This window comes from Lipotes vexillifer, unplaced genomic scaffold (genome assembly GCF_000442215.2).
Source record: "Lipotes vexillifer unplaced genomic scaffold, Lipotes_vexillifer_v1.1 scaffold426, whole genome shotgun sequence".
NCBI lineage: Eukaryota > Metazoa > Chordata > Mammalia > Artiodactyla > Lipotidae > Lipotes > Lipotes vexillifer.
In genome coordinates, this window is record NW_006779491.1 from 580,813 (window position 1) to 602,395 (window position 21,583).

Below are 21,583 nucleotides of genomic sequence, written 5' to 3' on the forward strand. Positions count from 1 at the left end.
AAAAAAAAAAAAAAAAAAGCTCCCAGGTAAATTCTCTGCTCCCCCCGGGTGTCAGAACCACTGAGTTGGAAGTTCAGGATGAGGGGTTTAGGTTACACAAAAGAGAGATGCTGGTTGCTTTTGAGTATTGGCTAGAGTAGCTACAGGGTCTGCCTCCATCTGAGGCAAGTCTCTGACCCTCAGAGGAGAAAAGCTCCAGGGAGGGGAGGGCCCCGGATGGGAGGTGCTCCAGGGAGCAGGCAAACCTTCTCTGCCCATGGATGCCGACCCATGACACCAGTGCAGACTTTTCCCGGGCCCTGCCTCTTGGACAGAGCTTGCTCAGACCTCCTGTGGGTCTAATTCAAGAGGGCCATTTTCTCCTGTGGCTTCGGTTTTCCCTCCCTGGTTAAAGAGGCTGCAGAGGCTACCAGTTTCTCGCCACCCTCCCAGGTCCCTTTCCTATAGGGCAAAAGCAGCTTCTTCGAAGAGCGTGCTACTCCCAGCAGGATCTGGGAGACTCCAGCACTTGGGATTTACCAATGTCCCGCACCAGGCACTGTTCTAGGTGCTGAGGACGCAGCAGTGAACAAGTCAGTCCCAGCTGACTTTATTCGGCTTATATTTGTTAATCTAAAACAATAAAAGAGCCAGTTATTTTTATCAGCAAAATGAGTTTATCAAGGAGCAGCAAAGAACTGCAATTTGGAACATGCAACTGTTGCAGGAGAATGGGGATGAGAGAATGGTCATATCCCAGGTCTCGGATGAGTCCCTGGGACCGCCAAGGGAGGGTCCTTGGCTTTGCACAGGAAAGAATTTCAGAGCGAGCCATAGTTAAGTGAGAGTAAGTTTATTTAGAGAGATACATATTCCATAGACAGAATGTGAAGCGTCTCAAAATGCACAATTTTTAAGAATAAGACAACGATGAAGTCTGCTGCACTGACTGACTCTTCCTTTCATGAATGATTTCTCTGTAGCCGCACAATACGGTTTGATAGCGTGTTACACACAGTAGAACTTCCTCCAAAATTAAAGTCAGTCCTCTCAAACCCTTCCACTGCTTTATCAACTAAGTTTATATAATATTCTAAATCATTTGTTGTCGTTGCAACAGTCTTCACAGCATCTTCATCAGGAGTAGATTCCATCTCAAGAAAGTACTTTTTTTGCTCATCCAGAAGAAGCAATTCCTCATAAATTAAAGTTTTATCATGAGATTGTAGCAATTCAGTCACATCTTCGAGCTCTATTTCTAGTTCTAGTTCTCTTGCCATTTCCACCACATCTGCTGTTACTTCCTCCACAGAAGTTCTGAACCCCTCACAGTCATCCATGAGGGCTAGAATCAACTTCTAAACTCCTGTTAACGTTGATATTTTGACCTTTTGCCATGAATCACAAATATTCTTAATGCTCTTAATAGCGTCTAGAATGGTGAATCCTTTCCAGAAGGTTTTCAATTTCCTTTGCCCAGATCCATCAGAGGAATCACTATCTATGGCAGCTATGGCTGTATTTCATAAATCATAAGACTTGAAAGTCAAAATTATTCCTTGATCCATGGGCTGCAGAATGAATGTTGTGTTAGCAGGCATGAAAACAACATCAATCTCATTGTCCATTTCCACCAGAGCTCTTGGGTGACCAGGTGAATTGTCAATAAGCAGTAATATTTAGAAAGGAATTCTTTTTTTTCTGAGCAGTAGGTCTCGACAGTGGGCTTAAAGTAGTCGGTATTTGTAAACAAATGTGCTGTCATTCCAGGCTTTGTTGTTCCATTTATAGAGCATAGGCAGAGTTGATTTAGCATAATTCTCAAGGGCCCTAGGATTTTCAGAATGGTAAATGAGCATTGGCTTCAACTTCAAGTCACCAGCTGTATTAGCTCCCTACAAGAGAATCAGCCTATCCTTTGAAGTTTGAAGCCAGGCGTTGACTTCTCCTCTCTAGCTATGAAAGTCTCAGATGGCATCTTCTTCCAATAGAAGGCTGTTTTGTCTACATTGAAAAATCTGTTGTTTAGTGTAGCCACCTTCGTTTACGATCTTTGCTAGATCTTCTCGATAACTTGCTGCAGCTTCTGCATCAGCACTTGCTCTTTACCTTGCACTTTTATACTATGGAGTAGGCTTCTTTCCTTAAACCTCATGAACCAACCTCTGCTAGCTTTAAATTTTTCTTCTGCGGCTTCCTTACCTCTCTCAGCCTTGACAGAACTGAAGAGAGTTAGGGCCTTGCTCTGCATTAGGCTTTGGCTTAAGGGAATGTTGTGGCTGATTTGATTTTCTAACCAAACCAGTAAAACTTCTATAAAGCAGCCACATAGCACAGGGAGATCAGCTTGGTGCTCTGTGACCACCTAGAGGGGTGGGATAGGGATGGTGGGAGGGAGACGCAAGAGGGAGGGGATATGGGGATATATGTATATGTATAGCTGATTCACTTTGTTACACAGCTTTGTTATACAGCTGCTTCACTTTGTTAGTTATATACAGAAACTAACACACCACTGTAAAGCAATTACACTCCAATAAAGACGTTTAAAAAAAAAAGAACTTCCGGGCTTCCCTGGTGGCGCAGTGGTTTAGAGTCCGCCTGCCGATGCAGGGGACACAGGTTCATGCCTCGGTCTGGGAGGATCCCACATGCCGCGGAGTGGTTGGGCCCGTAAGCCATGGCCGCTGAGCCTGCGCGTCCGGAGCCTGTGCTCCGCAACGGGAGAGGCCACAGCAGTGAGAGGTCCGCATACCGCAAAAAAAAAAAAAAAAAGAACGTCCATATCAGCAAAAAGGCTGTTTTGCTTTCTCATCATTTGTGTGTTCACTGGAATAGCAATTTTAATTTCTTTCAAGAACTTTTCCTTTGCATTCACAACTTGGCTAACTGTTTGGCTCAAGAGGTTTATCTTGTGGCCTGTCTTGGCCTTCAACATGCCTTCCTCACTAAGCTTAACCACTTCTGGCTTTTGATGTAAAGTGAGAGACATGAAACTCTCCCTTTCCCTTGAACACTAAGAGGTCATGGTAGGGTTATAAGTTGGCCTAATTTCTATATTGCTGTGTCTCAGGGAATAGGGAGTCTTGAGAAGAGGGAGAGAGATGGGGGAATGGCTGGTTGGTGAAACAGTCAGAACACATACATTTATTAAGTTTGCCATCATACATGGGTACAGTTCATGGCTCCCAAAACAATTATAATAGTAACATCAGGACTTCCCTGGTAGCACAGTGGTTAAGAATCCACCTGCCAATGCAGGGGACACGGGTTCAAGCCCTGGGCCGGGAAGATCCCACATACCATGGAGCAACTAAGCCTGTGCACCACAACTACTGAGCCTACACTCGAGAGCCCGCGAGCCACAACTACTGAGCCCGCGTGCTTCAACAACTGGAGCCCCCGCGCTTAGAACCTGTACTCCACAACAAGAGAAGCCACTGCAATGAGAAGCCCGCGCACGGCAACAAAGAGTAGCCCCCGCTCACCGCAACTAGAGAAAAGCCTGCACGCAGCAACGAACACCCAACGCAGCCAAATTTTAAAAAAGCAACCAGTAACATCAAAGATCGCAGATCATCATAACAAATATAATAATGAAAAGGTTTGAAATATTACCAGAATTAGCAAACTGTGACACAGAGACATGAAGTGAGCAAATGCTGTTGGAAAAATGGTGCCAATAAACTTGCTCCTTGCAGGGTTGCCACAAACCTTCAATTCGTAAAAAAAACACAGTATCTGTGAAGCACAATAAGGTGAAGCACAAAAAAACAGGGTATGCTTGTAATGTGTTGTTTGTCAGTTTAATTCTCAGGCTACAGCCACTGAACCTAAGAAGAGCAGAAGACAAGCACTGCCTTTCCTACACATACTTAACAAAGGCACTCAAGGCAACAAAGACTTGCTCACCACTCAGTGTGCCCCTGTCTCTCCTCTGGTCCTGTGCTCATGCATAGCCTTCTACTTGTGTTGTACTCCTCAACCCAGCCAGTGAAAACTCAGTGCAACTCTACCAGTGCAAATTCAGCCAACCTTACATTACACTGAAATGCCAACTCCGCTCGCAAGGGTCTCATCTCTGTGACTCTTGTGACCTGTGTCCCAATTTACACCTTTCTTAAGGCCTTTCTCCCATTCTATTTTGTATTCTTGTTCTTTGTGTATTTGTCTGGTTCTCGCCCCTCACCCCCATCAGATAGGAAGCTGCTTAGATGGGGGATGGAATTTTCCCTGCAACACCCAACACTGTTTATGGGCCCATAAGAGGCCTTGGAATGTTTGCTGAGATGGATTAAATTGAATGATGGGACAGCATCTCCCTGAAGAATCAACAGTTCACTTTGTTCTACATCTCTATAGTTCACAAAGCTGTTTTTTATTTACTTTATTTTGTATATTTTTAGACTAGAAAGAAATTGGTGAGAATAGTACAATTAACTCCAATATACGTACCCTTACCAAGTGACTGTTGATTCATCAATTGCTAATATTTGCTACAATTGTTTTAATATCTCTCTCCCTCCATCTAGCTAGCTAGCTATAATTATCATTATTTTTAGTTATTGAACCATTTGAGAATAAATTACAGACATTGTGTCTCTTTACCCCTAAATACTTCATTGGTACCTCCTAAATATAAGGACATTCTCTTGTACTATGATCCAATAAAGGAAATTTAACATTGATATGATACTATTTACTATCTACATATACAGTCCCTATTCAAATTTCCCCAATTGTCCCAATTATGTCTTTCACAGCCATTATTTTCATTCTCATTGTCTACTGAAAAAAATGTTCAACCTAAAAGTTGAGAATTATGTTTTATTTGGAGGACTTTCTTTTTTTTAATATTTATTTATTTATTTGGCTGTGCTGGGTCTTCGTTGCAGCACACAGGATCTTTTAGTTGCGGCCTGTGTGATCTAGTTCCCTGACCAGGGATTGAACCCAGGCCCCCTGCATTGGGAGTGCGGAGTCTTAGCTACTGGACTGCCAGGAAAGTCCCTCGGAGGACTTTCTGAGCACTCAAGCCCAGGAGTAGCCTCGCAGATGGCTCTGAGGGACAGCTGCAAAAAGGTCAGGGAGGATCCAGGGTTTACAGGCGTTTAGCAACAAAGACCCGGTAGCTGGCATATCAAAAGTTTACTGTTGGCAGACCCTCCTGGTCTTGCCGGCTGTTCCCTTGCAGTGTACTTAATAAATCTCACTTTCTACACTCAAAAAAAACCCCAAAAAACTGTTAATTAAAGAAAACAACCAGACATCTGAAGGTAATGAATTTAGTGCTTTTCTATATATGGGAAGATGCAAGAGTCTGGGCTCACTGAAATCATTCCTTTGATAGGCACCTTAGCAATCCAGGGCCAGTATCCAGTTCTTTCCCATCCTGAGTTCCCACAGGGCTCACCCTCGGGGGTGCCTGTAATGTGATGGCTTGATGGCTGCAGCATCCTTTGTTTACTGATAGGGCAGGTGGCATTTTTTATTCACATCATCTATGTGTTGCATTTAGTTGTATCACTTTAGTCTCTTACAATATTGAACAGTTTCTCCCTCTTTCATTCTTAAGGCATATTAGTTATTTGTAAAATAGCCTTTGACTTGACTTTGCTGTCTCAGGTTATGCATCTGGGGGGGCAGGAAGGCCCCAAGAGTAAGGCTGTGCCTTTCACAGCACATGGCAGCAGGAGGCACACACGAGGTCAGTTTGTCCCATTATTGGTGATGTTAACTTTGATGATCTGGTTAAGGTGGTTTCTCCACTGAGAAGTTACAGTTTTTCCTTTTGTAATTATAAGCAATCTGTTGAAATGACTTAGCATTTCAGAGACTGTGAAAATATCCTGCTCCCTGTCTGATGATGATTCTTGCCTGGCCCTGATGTGCCTGCCAGTCACTCAAGGAAAGTGGAGTTGACCGGTGGCCCGGAGCTAAGGCTCTGGACATCACAGAACCGGGATGGGCAGAGAAGGAAAAGCACTGGGGACAGGAAACTGTGCGGACAGCAGGGCAGGCAGTCTGAGTGCTAATGCTGGGAGCTGAGCTGCAGCTCACTGAGGTGTGGGTGGCAGTCACACCACACCAGGCACCTCAGGGCAGCCTCAAGGGTACTGGCCCCTTCACCAGAACCATGACCTGGTGAGGGACCAGTTTGCAGGAAGCAGGAAGACCATCCTTTCCTCCTTATTCTCTGGTGGCCCCTAGTGCTCAGTGGGGTGGGGGGGAATGCCTTAGAGGCATTATTTCCAGAATATTTCCAGGGGCGCCCTGGAAATATAAAATAAAAACCCTTCAGTGAATCTGAAGGGTTCCAGACCTCTGGGCCTGGCCTGGCCTTCCCAGCCAGGCTCCCTCACAGCCCCCTGCCTGTTTGCTCCACTCCTTACAAATATCTGCTCTGCTGTTGTACACAACCCTGGGCTGGCAGTCACGGTGGAAAGTAAGGGGTGCACACCCACAGGACACACACAGCCTGGGAAAAACTGGCCACGAGTTCTTGTGTGCTGGACAGAAGGTGTATTCATTTTCTGTGGCTGCCGTAACAAATGACCACAAATGGGGGACTTAACACAAAAGGAATTTATTCTCTTACGGTTCTGAAGGTCAGAAGTCTGAAATCGAGGTGTCAGCAGGGCTCTTTCTGCAGGCTCCAGGGGAGAATCTTTCCCCGCGTCTTCCAGCTTCTAGTGGCTGCTGGCAATCCTTGGCTTCCTTGGCCGTATCCTCCAGTTTCTGCCACTGTGGTCACATGGCCTCCTCTTCCTGTCTCTTAAGGAAACCTGTCATTGGATTTGGGGCAGGATCCTAGGGACATCCAGATAATCCCAGATGATCTCATAGTGAGATCCTTAACTTATTTACATCAGCAAAGAGCCTTTTTCCACATAAGGTCACACTCACAGTTTCTGGGAGTTAGTACATATCTTTTGGGAGCCACCAGTCAACTTGCCATGGAAGGAATTCATGTATGCTCTCGTGTATACGTTAGTTTTCCACATATTTCTCTAACAAATTCTATATTGATGATTAGGAGTAATTAAAACAGTCCCTGATGGCTATTTGGGGCCTACCCAAATATTTCTGTCCTCCCCCTGCCACACATACACACACACACACGCACATGCACAAAATAACATATCTACACAGAGATGTTTACACATTGTACCCAGGTCCTTGTACAGAAATCTGCATGTATGCTGTATTCATTCATTTGACACATGTTTATTTTTGTTTTTTTTTTTTGTTGCGGTACGCGGGCCCCTCACGGCTCTGGCCTCTCCTGTTGCGGAGCACAGGCTCCAGACGCGCAGGCTCAGCGGCCATGGCTCACGGGCCCAGCCGCTCTGCGGCATGTGGGATCTTCCCGGAATGGGGCACAAACCCGCATCCCCTGCATCGGCAGGCGGACTCTCAACCACTGCACCACCAGGGAAGCCCGACACATGTTTATTGAGTGCCCACCACGTGCCAGGCCCTGTGCAGGCACTGGAAACACAGCAGTGAACAAGGCAGCAAGCCCACACCTTGTTTACATTCTGGTAAAATATTTACACACACACACACACACACAACGAGCATACTATGGATGCAGAATCTGCAGGGATTTTCCATGCCCAGGGCTCCCAGAAGGGCTGAAGTCAGCAATTCTAGGCCACAGGCAGCAGGGGAATGTGAAGGCCCTTAATGCAAATAAAGTCACCAGCAAAGTCATTTTTAAAACAACAAATCCTTGATTAAGTGAAACATTTGTGGGCAGGGGTGAACCCCATTCCCCAAAGAGCAAATCTCTGCACTGCTGTGGAGGGTCTCAGAGTTCTGGGGTGTGAGATGGAGGAGTCTGAGCAAAGGGACCAGCTGGGCCTTGAACAGCCAGAGAGGCCTGAACACACGCACATGCTGGATTTGAGGTTGGCTCAAAGGACAAGGTGGGCAGGGCCACTTGGAGGGGAAAGAGCCTGACCACAAGAGACACAGCCAGAAGCTGGGGGTCAGCCTTTGGCAATGATGTGCAGGATAAGGTGAGACTGATGACTATATCCTGGCATTATCTATCAAAACCGGCACTCACATTAGTGCAGGGGATGTGTGAAGTGGCAAGCTGGCTAGGCTGATCTACAGACTCCAAAATTCCCTTTCCAGTATGTTCCAGTTAGGGTGGGCTACCAGCGATACTCTCTCATGAGAGTCAGAGGATGGAAGGAAGGCAGCACCTACTGTATAGCACACAGTTTCTCCCCGTTATTCTTCTTTCCCCCCTGAATCTTCCTTCCCGTGTGCCTGTGAACAAGCTTCTGGCTGTGCCTATGGAGCTCTAGCCTGCTTTTGACCTTCCCTTCCTTTATTTAGTGAAAACTGTGGGTAGTATGCTGCTAGTTTTTCTTTCTTTCTAACATTTTTTTAAAAAGTCACATATTGAGTGAGTAAGAAGTGGATCATTTCTAGACCAGAGCTTCAGAACAGACCATTACCTTGGCTCTTCTTGGCCCTTTGTATTTTCATATAAATTTAGAATTAGCTTGTCAATTTCTATTAAAAAACATGTTGAGAAACAGACTTACAAACATAGAAAACAAACTTATGGTTACCAAAGGGGAAATGGGGAGGGGGAGGGATAAATTAGGAGTTTGGGATTAACAGATATACGCTACTGTATATAAAATAGATAACCAACAAGGACCTACTGTATAGCACAGGGAATTATATTCAGTATCTTGTAATAACCTATAATGGAAAAGAGTTGGAAAAAGAATATATATATGTGTGTGTGTATATATACACACACACACACGTATGTGTAACTGAATCACTTTGCTGTAAACCTGAAACTAACACATTGTAAATCAACTATACTTGAATAAAAAGTTGTCTGTTTTGAAAAAAAGAGAGAGAGAAATTAAAGACCTAAATAAATAGAATATAATCATTTTAAAATTATAAATACATAAATAAATTTTACAAAATAAATAAAAATCATAATTTAAAAATGAAACAAAACAAATACCAAAAATAAACATGTTGAGATTTTGATAAGGATATGTATAATCTAGAAATCAATTTGGGGAGAACTGATCCTTAAAATATTGTTTTCCAATCTATGAACATGGCATATTTCTCCAGCCTCAGACATAGATCAATGAATACAAAAGAAGACATCAAAATGGTGAGATTGTTGGCTCAGTGGACACCCCACAGGAATGACTGGCTGGCACTGCTCGCCTTTTAGTTGCTGCCCTTGCTCCTTGCTTCCCGCTTCCAGGCTGCCAGGTTTTCATGTGACCTTGTCCGCTGCCCACAGCTGATTGGCTCAAGGGAAGGCACCTGCCTCAAGCTGATCCAATGAATGCCTTCTCCCAGATTTTTTGAACCAGAGACTGATAGAGAATTGAAACAGGCTCTTGTTGGTGTCTGAGGTTGTAAAAATATAAAATTTAGGGGCTCTCTACAATCATGTTTCAGATGATCTGGACTGAAGGATTGGAGGCAGATGCATTGCTGAGAAAAAAGAGTGAAGCTCAGAGAGGCATAGAGACAAGACAGAGAGGCTGGTGGTGTTTGAGTCTCCAACTCCGTATAGTTTCTGAGGCCCAGTTGCATTCTTGCTCCTGGGTTCCAAGACACCCATGTTCCAAGAGATCCATTGGTTCCAAGGGTCCGGTGTTCCTTAAAATAAATTCATCTTCAGGCTTAAGCTATTTTGAATTTCTACCACTCACAACCAACAGTCCTACTTAATGCAGTTGGGTAGACTAAACACGGGTATTCTCAAACAGATTCCAGGTAAGTGAGCCTCGGCACCTGGCCTTAACAGGCTCACAATTTGGACTGCAGTCTGGTGCCCCTAGAGAGAACCTTCTCTAGCACAGGCCAGCACTCTGTTCTCTTCCTCTGCAGGAATTTTGCTGTCTCTCTTGGGATAATTAATCAGAGGTGATCGCCCTTATCCTCCTTTTTACACAGGATTTATCTATTCTAAGTACTTGTCTTATTTTTATGTGTGGATGGCAAACTTTGGTTAGAATTTAACTACCATAATTGTCACTATGATCACCCAGATGATCACTCGAGGGCTGTTATAGGCCCAACTGGCAAGTGTCCCATAGGTCAAGATATCAAGAGGCCCCCAAAATAAGATGCAAGCTCCAGATGGGACTTCAAGAGAAATACTAAAAGTCTTCACCACTTCTGCCACTCTTGATAATGATCCTATTCACCATGAGGCAGGGGTTGTCATAGTGATAGGAGAGTCAGGCTCTGACTTTTCAGGAGATTGGAGGGAAGAATTTTGGAGATACGGTGCTGCAGGGAAAGGGTTTGTCCTATATAAACAGACAGTCCTCAACTTTGCTAAATTCAAGACTTAAACAGTCTACACATTCATACATTTCATACACTGTACACGGACAGACCTAATGCACTTTTCAAAGCCTGAATTTGCACTTTTATCTCTCATCTGACTCTGGATGATTTCAGGCTAACTCCTGGGGGTGCTGCATAGCTGCCAAGAGTCCCATTTCAGCATCACCAGTTGTCATCATTCTCAGGATAGCAACTGATGTCATTATTTAAATATTTAATTGAAGGGAAAAATACTATACAAATGACAGTGCTGATCAGTGATAAGAAACAAAGGTCTCATGAACTTAACCCAGTTGAGACAGAAGTGGGAATGATTAGCTGAACTAAAATTGGTGACTCTTTAGCTTCAAGTCAGGTGTTTACCACACTGAAACTAGTCAATTGCATGTTTATTTGTGAAGGAAAAAAAAAATTAACTTTTGTAGGACAATAAAAGACCCAGTAGACTGGGAAAATGCATTCTTTTGGACAGGGCCTGAAATGGTGTATGGCCTGCTTCCACGGCCTTGGGAAGCATAATAAAGATAGTCCAGTTTTCTATGATTCTAAAAGGCAGCCTATTCTTGGCATTTTCTAAGTTACTTTGACAGCTCCAAGAAGGTTCTGGCCACTAAACTTTAACAGGGTTGTAAAAATTGTATCATGTTCCAAACTTTCTAAATCAAGATTATATTATTTTTGTTAAAAACAAGACAACAGGTCCAAAATGGAGTCACTTATACTAAGCCCCATGGCACCTAAGTGAGACTTAATAATTATAGTTTGGGGGACTTCCCTGGTGGTGCAGTGGTTAAGAATCCACCTGCCAATGCAGGGGACACGGGTTTGAGCCCTGGTCCGGGAAGATCCCACATGCCGTGGAGCAACTAAGCCTGTGTGCCACAACTACTGAGCCTGTGCTCTAGAGCCCGCGAACCAAAACTACTGAGCCCGCGCACCACAACTACTGAAGCCCGCACGCTCTAGGACCCGCATGCCACGACTATTCAGCCCACGTGCTGCAACTACTGAAGCCTGCGCACCTAGAGCCCATGTTCTGCAACAAGAGAAGCCACCGCAATGAGAAGCCTGTGCAGCGCAATGAAAACCCAACAAAGCCAAAAATAAATAAATTATAAACTTATTAGAAAATAATAATTATTATTATAGTTTTGGCATCTCCTGGAACTCGAATCTTAAATCAGTCAATGAGGAATTACCTGGTCAGTAAGGTAATCTGCCTGATAGACCCCTTCTCTCTCCTAAAGAAAGGTGACCTTGCTGAAACCAATCCACTTTTTGCTAGTTTAACTTCCTTACCCCCTTCCTTCTGCCAGTAAGTCTTTTATTCTGTACAGCTCCTGGGAGCTCCTTTCTATCTGCTAGATGGGATGCTGCCCGATTCATGAATCATTGAATAAAGCCAATAAGATCTTTAACATTTCCTCAGTTGAATTCCTTAACACTCTGTAACATAAATATCTCTGCAACTGTCAATCTATATCTAGATGATGATAGAGAGATGACAGATACACAGATAGATGATAGATAGGGAACTATTCTCTGAGACTTATAGAACCTTTAATCAATGATGTCTGGGTCTGATTCTCTGGGAGAAAAAGGATCCAGACCTCAAGGACTGAGGATGGGGACTCTAGAATTTCTGAACCGATGAGTTAAAATAGCTTGGGAATGTGCTGTCTGTTGGGGAATAGCCACATGAGGACACATTTTACTCATTAATGCTGATGCAGGCCAGATTGCTTTCCAAGAAAGCCCGCCCTGTCACTTTTTCCAGCCACTCTTGTCCGAGGACACAGAGAAAATTAAGAGAGCCTGGGTATTCTTGGAAGGAACGCTATGCCTGAGCTTCGTGGCCAGAGTTTCAGCAGGGGTGTGTGCAATGCAGGATGTGATGACAGAAAGAGCAGCTCCCTGGGTCCTCCAGGCAAGAGAAGGGGATTTGGCAACTGGCGACTCCCAGAGACAACAGTTCCCCAGGTGTGGAGGCCTGAGAAGATTCCACTCCAGAATCCAAGTATGACCCTATTTCCCCTGTGCTTCTGAAACATGGCCAGGGCTCACTTGGTAGCCAATTATTCTCTCAAGAGATTCTGCAACTTGGATAGTTGATTTGGAAGGAAGCAGCTAAGTACCCAGTAAAGTTAGCCCAGGGGACCTTAACTGAGAACACATCAGCTGGAGAGACATCTCAAAAGTCATAGGCCCTGAACCCACTGAATCAGAAATCTGGGGCCTAGACCCATGTAGTTTGGGGAAGGTTGTGGAGATTCTAATGGAAGCCCCGAGTTAAGGGCCAGTGCAAGAGAATACTGTGCCAGTAAGGCCAGGCGATGGCCTTGATATTTTCTTTTTACTTTTTATGTTAAAAATGTCAGTTTCGGGACTTCCCTGGCAGTCCAGTGGTTAAGACTCCACACTTCCACTGCAGGAGGCACGGGTTTGATCCCTGGTCAGGGAACTAAGGTCCCGCATGCCGCCGTGTACTAGACCAGGCTTCCCATTTTAATGAGCATACAAATCAGACATCTTGTTCAAGTGAAGATTCTGATTCAGCAGGTCTAGGGTGGGGGCCTGACAATTTACATTTCTAACAAGTTCCCAGATGATGCTTACGGTACTGGTCCATGGTCCACACTTTGAGTAGCAAGGGGGCTGGGTCAGTCGTTCTTAACCCAGGGCGAGTTTGTCATCAACACCCCTAGGAGACATCTGGCAGTGAGAAATGTCTGGAGATGTTTCTGCTTGTCAACTGGAAGTGGAGGGTGTTAACCACCTAGCTGGTAGAGGCCAGGGACACTGCTAAACATCCTACAGTGCATGGACAGTGCCCACAGCAAAGAATTATCCAACCAAATTGTGGCTCTGAGGCTGAGGAACCCTGGGCTAAAACCAAATACAGAATTTATAAGGTTTCTGAAAAGTAGCTACTTTAGTCTTAACTCTTTGCCCCGTCAAAGGTCTAGAAAGGTTGGCAATTGGATTTAAGGGGGAAAATTTGGGGAGAGAATTTTCTAGAAGGAGAGGTGTGTTTGCTTCACATCTAGTGACTAAAGAAAAGGATTCCTCGGAGAACTCACCCAAGTACCCAAGCCTCAAAGATCTGGCTTTAAACATTCCACAAATCCGAAACGAACTCACAGCAGTAGTGCTCAAATAAGAACTTTCCCGTTTCCCTTTTCTCTCTTCCCTTTTTGTATTCCATGTCCAAGCTAGCTACTCAAAAGTTAACTACTCGGACTCCATTCCCCACTTCAGGCTTCCCACCTGGGTCCCAGATTACAGTCTTCACCCTGAGAATGCCCTCACCTCTTCTTAAGTCCCACCAGGTTTTCGGGGCCTCACTGAAACACTTTCCTTGACCATCCTAGCCTGGGGTGGTCTGGCTTTTCTTCTGTTTTTTCTAGATTTGCTGTCACAGCACTCTATGTATCCCCCTGTGACCACAGCTCTCTTCACATTGTATTCTTTAAAAAAAAAAAAACAGCTTTATAGAGATGTAATTCACATTCCATACAATTCACCCATTTAAAGCATACCATTCAATGGTTTTTAGTATATTCAGAAATATGCGCAACCATCACCATAGTCGATTTTAGAACAACTTCAGCACCTCCAAAAACTAAATCCTGTACCTTTAGTTATTACCCCTCATCCTCCATCTCCCTCTAGTCCTAAGCAAACATTAATCTACTCTCTGTCTCTATAAATTTCCCTATTATAGACATTTCATACAAATGGAATAATATAATATATGGTCTTTTGTACTGGCTCCTTTCACTTAGCATAATGTTTTCAAGGTTTATCCATGTTGTAGCACGTATCAGCACTGCATTCCTTTTTATGGCCAAATAACATTTCATTGTATGGGTATGCTACATTTTGTTTATCCATTCCTCACTTGATGGACATTTGGGTTGTTTCCACCTTTTAGCTACTGTGAATAATGCTGCTGTGACATTTGCATACAAGTTTTTGTGTGGACATATGTCTTCATTTCTCATGGGGATGTATGTAGGAGTGGAATTGCTGGGTCATATGGTAACCCTATGTTTAGTCATTTCAGGACCTGACAGACTGTTTTCCATGTAGCTGCACCATTTCACACTGCCACCCACAGTGTCTGAGGTTTCCACTTTCTCCACATTCTCATCAACACTCATGTGTTTTTCTGATTAGCCATCTTGGTCATATGAAGTGGTATCTCATTGTGGTTTTGATTTGCATTTCCCTGATGGCTAATGATGTTGAACATCTTTTCACGTGCCCTTGGGCCATTTGTATTTCTTCCTTGGAGAAAAGTCTATTCAGATCCTTTTTTGCCTATGTTTTAATTGGATTATTTGTTTGTTTGTTTTTATTATCATTGCACTGTAAGAATTCTTTATATATTCTGCAGACAAGCCACTTATCAGACATAAGATTTGCAAATATTTTCTTCCATTCTGTGGGTTATCTTTTCATTTTCTTGATAGGGAGCAAAGATAGCCCATAGAGGAATCGTATGTTGGACAAAAATATCCAGGTCCTCGTGTCCCTGTCATACGTATCATGGTCTGGGGCTGCCCAGTAGGACCCTGGCCTCAGTGTGAAAGCTGAGGCAGATCGTGAGATGCAGACAGCTGGAGGCTGTCAGCTACCTGCACACCTGGCAGCTGAAGGACACGTTCTTTCTTGAGGGAGATCCAACTATCACTTCTCCATGGCTCCCAGCGCCTTTTGTTTTTAAAAGGATAATCCCATAAAATATATTTTCTCTTTTTTTTTTTCTATTTTTCAGAAGCAAGATGAGGAGAGGCAGTGTTTCTTCAAATAAAAACAGAGTCCTCAGCCTGGGTCCTGCAAGCCAAGAGTGTCTGTAACGTGCCCTGGTGGTGTTCCTGGGATGAAGCAGTGTACCCAAGGGGGCAGCTCCGAGTGGCCCAGGGAGGCCAGATGCTGAACAGACCTGGAGTCCCAAACGTACCAAAGACCCTTGAGCACAGATCCCTTGGAGCAGAATGTTTGAGAAACCTGCAGGCCTGGATTGTGGGTGAAGACGGAAAAAGACAGACAGACAGAACCAGCGTCAAGGGTGAAGCCAGGTTCTCTCCTAGGTGAGTGAGCCTGGCCTGGGGCCTGTGCTGTGGTGGGTAAAAGAGCCCCCACTTAAACAAGACACCATTTCCTGCCTCCTTTCCCACTGCTTCCTCTTATGTCTTCTCATCCTATTCTTCCCTAGTTTCATATCAATACACTGTTCTGTGAATTCATGGGGGTCGCTGTGATCCCCCTTCAGAAACGAAGATCCCCTTTCAGGAATGAAGCACAAATTACCTCAGAGCGACCCCCATGGATAAGCCTCAGCCACCTTCAAGAATAGTAGCCTCAGCTGAGGAGAGCCACCTTACCCAAGGTCACAACCTTACCTCAGGCAGCCCTCATCTAAGGACTGACTGACATCAGAGGATAACAGTCAGGCCCTCTCACTCCACCTCCCACTTCAAACCAGCTCTGAAGGTTTGTTCCAGCCTCAGCTAGAAGCAGCTCAGCCTCGGGGCTTCCCTGGTGGTGCCGAGGTTAAGAATCCGCCTGCCAATGCAGGGACACGGGTTCAATCCCTGGTCCAGGAAGATCCCACATGCCGCAGAGCAACTAAGCCCGTGTGCCACAACTACTGAGCCTGCGCTCTAGAGCCTGCGAGCCACAACTACTGAGCCCACGTGCCACAGCTACTGAAGCCTGTGTGCCTAGAGCCCATGCTCCACAAGAGAAGCCACTGCAATGAGAAGCCTGTGCACCACAACGAAGAGTAGCCCCCGCTCGCTGCAACTAGAGAAAGCCTGCGGACAGCAACGAAGACCCAACGCCACCAAAAATAAAAAATAAATAAACAAATAAATTTATAAAAAAGAAAAAAAGAAGGAGCTCAGGCTCTAACAGAAACATCAGGATATCCTGGCTACCCCTTCTCTCACTCCATCCTGCTCCACATCAAAGGAATCCCCCATCAGCATAGTTCTCCAGTCTCACAGCTTGGATTAGAATAGTCCATCCAAAGCTCTGGGTGAAGCCAAAAGTCACAATACATAGACGCTTAGAGCAGAAGTCTGTTCAAGGGGATGCTGAACACAAGAACTGGACTAGATGCTATTTGTGGTGCTCTGCAGATCCAGCAACACAGGAGTGGGTGAGGAGGAAGAGAGAAACATGCCATTCAGATTGTATTGCACTTCTCAGGTTGCTCTTCTGGAAAACTCAGCCCCAGGAAAGCAATCAGCCTTCTAGCTGTAAATCAATTTCAGTTATTTCTTCCTTTCCTCCCTCACTTCCCCTCCCTTTCTCTATTCCTCCCTCACACCTTTCCTTCCTTCTCATTCTTTCTCTTTCTTTCTCTCTTTCTTTCCATTCTTAAACAATTTTTTCCAAAGATAAAAAAAAATACTTATTACAAACACCTTGGAACGCACAACAAAGTACTAAAATGGAAAGACAACTACCACTCAGAGACAATCACTAGTAACATTCTGACAGCTCCTTCTGGCCTTATTAACATACAGTTCTTAAAAATCATAGATGAGGGGGGCTTCCCTGGTGGTGCTAGTGGTTGAGAGTCTGCCTGCCAATGCAGGGGACACGGGTTCGTGCCCCGGTCCGGGAGAGAGGCCACAACAGTGAGAGGCCCACGTACCAAAAAAATCATAGATGAGGGACTTCCCTGGCAGTCCAGTGGTTAAGACTCTGCGCTTCCACTGCAGGGGGCGCAGGTTCGATCTCTGGTTGGGATCCCGCATGCCACATGGCACGGCCAAAAAAAAAAAAAAAAAAGATGAGAACATATTTGAGGTAGACTCTTGCAGCAAAGGATTCCCTCTATCCAAGCCCTTGTCTGATGCCCTCCCACACTGACTCTGGGCTTGGTCATCCTGACTGGCTCTGGCTAACATTGATGTAAAGGCCTGGATCTAAGTCCTTTTTTCCATATATATAAATACAAATATATATACATATATTATATATATACATATATATATGACAAGTATACCCCAAATATTTATTCTCATCTGGGATCACACATTATTACAGTTTTTTGGGTTTTTTTTTTTTGCGGTACGCGGGCCTCTCACTGTTCTGGCCCCTTCCATTGCAGAGCACAGGCTCCGGACGCGCAGGCTCAGCAGCCATGGCTCACGGGCCCAGCCACTCCATGGCATGTGGGATCTTCCCGGACCGGGGCATGAACCCAGGTCCCCTGCATTGGCAGGCGGACTCTCAACCACTGCACCACCAGGGAAGCCACATTATTACAGTTTTACAGTGTATTTTCCATATAAGAGAGAATGTCTCTATTATTCTTCTTATTTTTCACAGATTTCTAACACTTATTAGGTTTATTCTTTCACGTAATGTGTACTGGACACTTATGTTTTGGAGCTGCCTCTTCAGAGCATTTTCTGCTTTATGAATCCTGCACCTTCCCCATCTCCCAAGAGAGAAGCCAGGAAATGTGAGTTCCCCGCCTCCCTTGCAGCTAAGGAATGGGCATGTGACCTAGGCTCCAGCAATCTCACACACTTGTGTGAAACTTTAGAAATAAACAATGTGAGAAAGCGGGCTCTGTGTGGAATCTGTTTGTTTGTTCATGAGGGTGACAACAGACATCTAGTTTTGAGGGCTGGCAATAGCCATGAGGTTGAGTTTCAGGCATCAATGTGGCATTGGTGCTGGTGCAGTAGTGGTCACAGTTGGTTTACATCCCTAGCATCAGTGCCGATGGGCTCAGTGCCCAGCAGTGGGAAGACTGGTTCCCTCATTAGGTCAGTTCTGCAACGTGTCTGGGCACTGTTCCTCGGAGCTCAGTGCCAAGGAGTTCTGAGAGTTCCCCAATGCTGACAGATAAATACCTTTCCTGTGCAGACAAGCTAGAGTGTGTTCTGATGTAACTGAAAATCTTGAATGACACACTGGGAAAAACTAAATTAGGGAAGAGATGTATCCAGAATGAATTGTATGTATTGTCTGGAGTCTAGACGGACCTTGATATTTAACGTGTGGTCCATGTGGACCAGTAGCACCAGCAGCACCTGGGAATTTGTTAGAAATACTTAATCCTACCTCTACTTCAGTCTTGCTGAATCCAAATTTTCATTATAACAAGATTCCCAGGGGATTCGTAAACACAGATTGAGAAGCACCGGTCTAGCAATTCCCAATGCTGCTGCACTTTAAAATCACTTGGGTACCATTTTAAACATTGATGTCCATTTACATCCTACATGACAACAATTGATTCAGGAAAGAGTCATCAGTGGAGCCAAAACCACATGGCAAAATGTTGTTGGGGAATAGGTTTTCCCACACAGCTCAAAGAATTTCCCCACAGATGACTTACTAGTTATAAAGGGGGAAAAATTACCTTTACAGCAGAGAAATCTGGCAGACACTAGGCAAACAAGTGACACAACTTAACATCACAAATAATTAGTCAAAGTGACAGCATAAGCCTCCTGATAAGAACACGATATCACCTATGTAGAATTTCTGCCAGAAAATGATTAACCTGAATCTCATACTGCGGTGGCAAAACACAGACAAATCCAAATTGACAATCTGAAGAACAGCTGCTCAGACTCTTCAGAAACTCCTCAAAGGGCTTCCCTGGTGGTGCAGTGGTTGGGAGTCCACCTGCCGATGCAGGGGACACGGGTTCGTGCCCTGGTCTGGGAAGATCCCACATGCCGCGGAGCGGCTAGACCCGTGAGCCATGGCCGCTGAGCCGGCGCTTCCGGAGCCTGTGCTCCGCAATGGAACCTCGTCAAAAAGTTTCACGAGAGTCTAAAAAGACTGAGAACTGTTCTAGATTAAAGGCAACTAGGGCTTCCCTGGTGGCACAGTGGTTGAGAGTCTGCCTGCCAATGCAGGGGACACGGGTTCGAGCCCTGGTCTGGGAAGATCCCACATGCCGCGGAGCAACTAGGCCCGTGAGCCACAACTACTGAGCCTGCGCGTCTGGAGCCTGTGCTCTGCAACAAGAGAGGCCGCGATAGTGAGAGGCCCGCTCAACGCGATGAAGAGTGGCCCCCACTTGCCACAACTATAGAAAGCCCTTGCACAGAAACGAAGACCCAACACAGCCAAAAATAAATAAATAAATAAAGGCAACTAAAGAGACACGATAACTAAATCCACTGTATAATCTCTAATTACATACTGACTTGAGGGGGGAAAGGCTATAAAGGACATTTTCAGGACAATTTTGGGGAAATCTGAATATTAGTAGAATTGTATCAATGTTAAATGCTCCAAGTGTGGTAATTATAATGTGGTTTGTGAAATTAATTTTCTTAAACTCAGCTAAAATTGGAGTTGGGAGAGGCCTGTAGGGGGAGCTCTCATGACCGCCATGCATCATCAATTGCTCCAAACAGGAAGAGACCTCACCTACACCTCCCACTGGAAGGTGCCTCTACACTACTATCCAGCAGGGAGAAGAAGACATCTCTCTGCCCCATGACAGCCCAGCTAATCAAAGACTAGCAGCCCAACCAATGAGAAGCCACCATACTTTGGACTCCCAGCTTCCTCCAATGGATTCTTTGGTTATCACAGACCCTCTCAACTCCCCACTTTTCCCCATAAAAGCAAGTTCCCCTTCCTTTTTCTCTGGATTTGCCTATGGTGTGCTGTAGTTCACATGTCCCAAATTGGAATTCCTCTGCTATCCCTAAATAAACTCACTTTTGCTGGTAAAATAGCTGGCTATTATATTATTAAAGTTGACATATATGGTGTCAGAAGTGGGGTCCAAAGGAGGTGGACCTGAGAGATGATGGCTCCCAGAACTGAATGAGGTACCTGCACCAAGCCCTTTATACTCATTGCTTCCGTGGGTCACCACCTGCTTTCAGTTTGGAGTCTCAGCTTGGTTTCCAAGCTCCACTCTCTTTGCATTTTGAGCTCTCGGACTTCATTTGGGATCTGGAAAGGTTTTGTTCTTTCTGGCTCAAGGCTTCATCCTTGGTGAGTACTCAGTTGCTTTCTGGAGCATGGCAGTGAGGTTCTCTTTTGGGGACTGAGCTAACTGGGATATAAGATTTTGTTTTAGTCCTTTTGGAATCTGGGTTAGGACTCTGGCAACTTCCTTGGGTTTCCAGGAGAACTTAAGAAAATGAGACCCTGGCCATCTTAATGCTCTGAGGGCAGCCCTCCTTTGGGAACTCCAGCTGGTTTCATGTTTAAAAACTATAGGCTCCCCACATGCACATTTTTAACTAAGTGGGCTGAGAAAACTAAAGGTAATTCAGAATTACAGTGGCCATTATGGGTAGTTTTCAGTCTTCCCAAACTCATTTTTTTTTATAAGACTAAATTGGAGGTCCATGGTTTTAAAATTAAAGAAAACAAATGGTATATTTATTTTTATTGGTACCTGGAAGCTTCCAAATACACACAAAACTCTAAAATTACCTCTTTGCAAGATACGGTTTCTAAATTGGCAGAAACAACCGAAAAACTAGAAAAGAACAAAATGACTGGGACTTCCTTGGTGTTCCAGTGGTTAAGACTCTGGGCTTCCAATGCGGGGGGGTGCGGGTTTGATGCCTGGTTGGGGAGCTAAGATCCCAGATCCCACATGCTGCACAGTATGGCCCACCCCCCCCAAAAAAAAAGAGAGAGAGAAAAGAACAAAATGACTTCTGAAACCTCATACTTCTTGTGTTACCCTCCCCCAGGTTCTTTGTCTCAGGGGCCATCTTGTGTGTCTTCTCTGCCCCCTTTGTCTCAGACTCCACCTTGTTCTCTGGCCCCATCCCCAATGCCACTTTCCTCTTTCCTCTGGGAAAACCAGCCCCTTTAAAATCGAACCTTCTTAGGATCCAAATGCTAAACCCCTAGTTACTGTTTCTAAGTTATCTGGAGCAAATAAACAACTAGAAGGAAGGATTTAAATATCAACTGCCCTAGATTTTTGATAATAGGAGAAAAGTTGCTTTCTGTTTGTCTATCTGTTGAAGCTTTTTGGTAAGTCACCCCCATCCTGTTCAAAAGGGGGAACCTTGTTTTAAATAAGTCCAGGACTTCACTGGTGGCGCAGTGGTTGAGAGTCCGCCTGCCGATGCAGGGAACACGGGTTCGTGCCCCGGTCCGGGAAGATCCCACATGCCGCGGAGCGGCTGGGCCCGTGAGCCATGGCCGCTGAGCCTGCGCGTCCGGAGCCTGTGCTCCGCAACGGGAGAGGCCACAACAGTGAGAGGCCCGCATA

General features: G+C 45.0%; 1 protein-coding gene across 1 annotated transcript; it reads right to left on the minus strand.

The window, feature by feature from the left end:
• Positions 1–892: 892 nt before the first annotated feature.
• On the minus strand, positions 893–3,007 carry LOC103088358 (tigger transposable element-derived protein 1-like). The gene is given in 8 exon segments (XM_082930955.1): positions 893–968; positions 970–1,670; positions 1,673–1,747; positions 1,749–1,903; positions 1,906–1,993; positions 1,995–2,083; positions 2,086–2,294; positions 2,760–3,007. Coding segments are annotated over 8 exon segments (1,641 nt in total).
• Between the last annotated feature and the right edge of the window lie 18,576 nt (positions 3,008–21,583).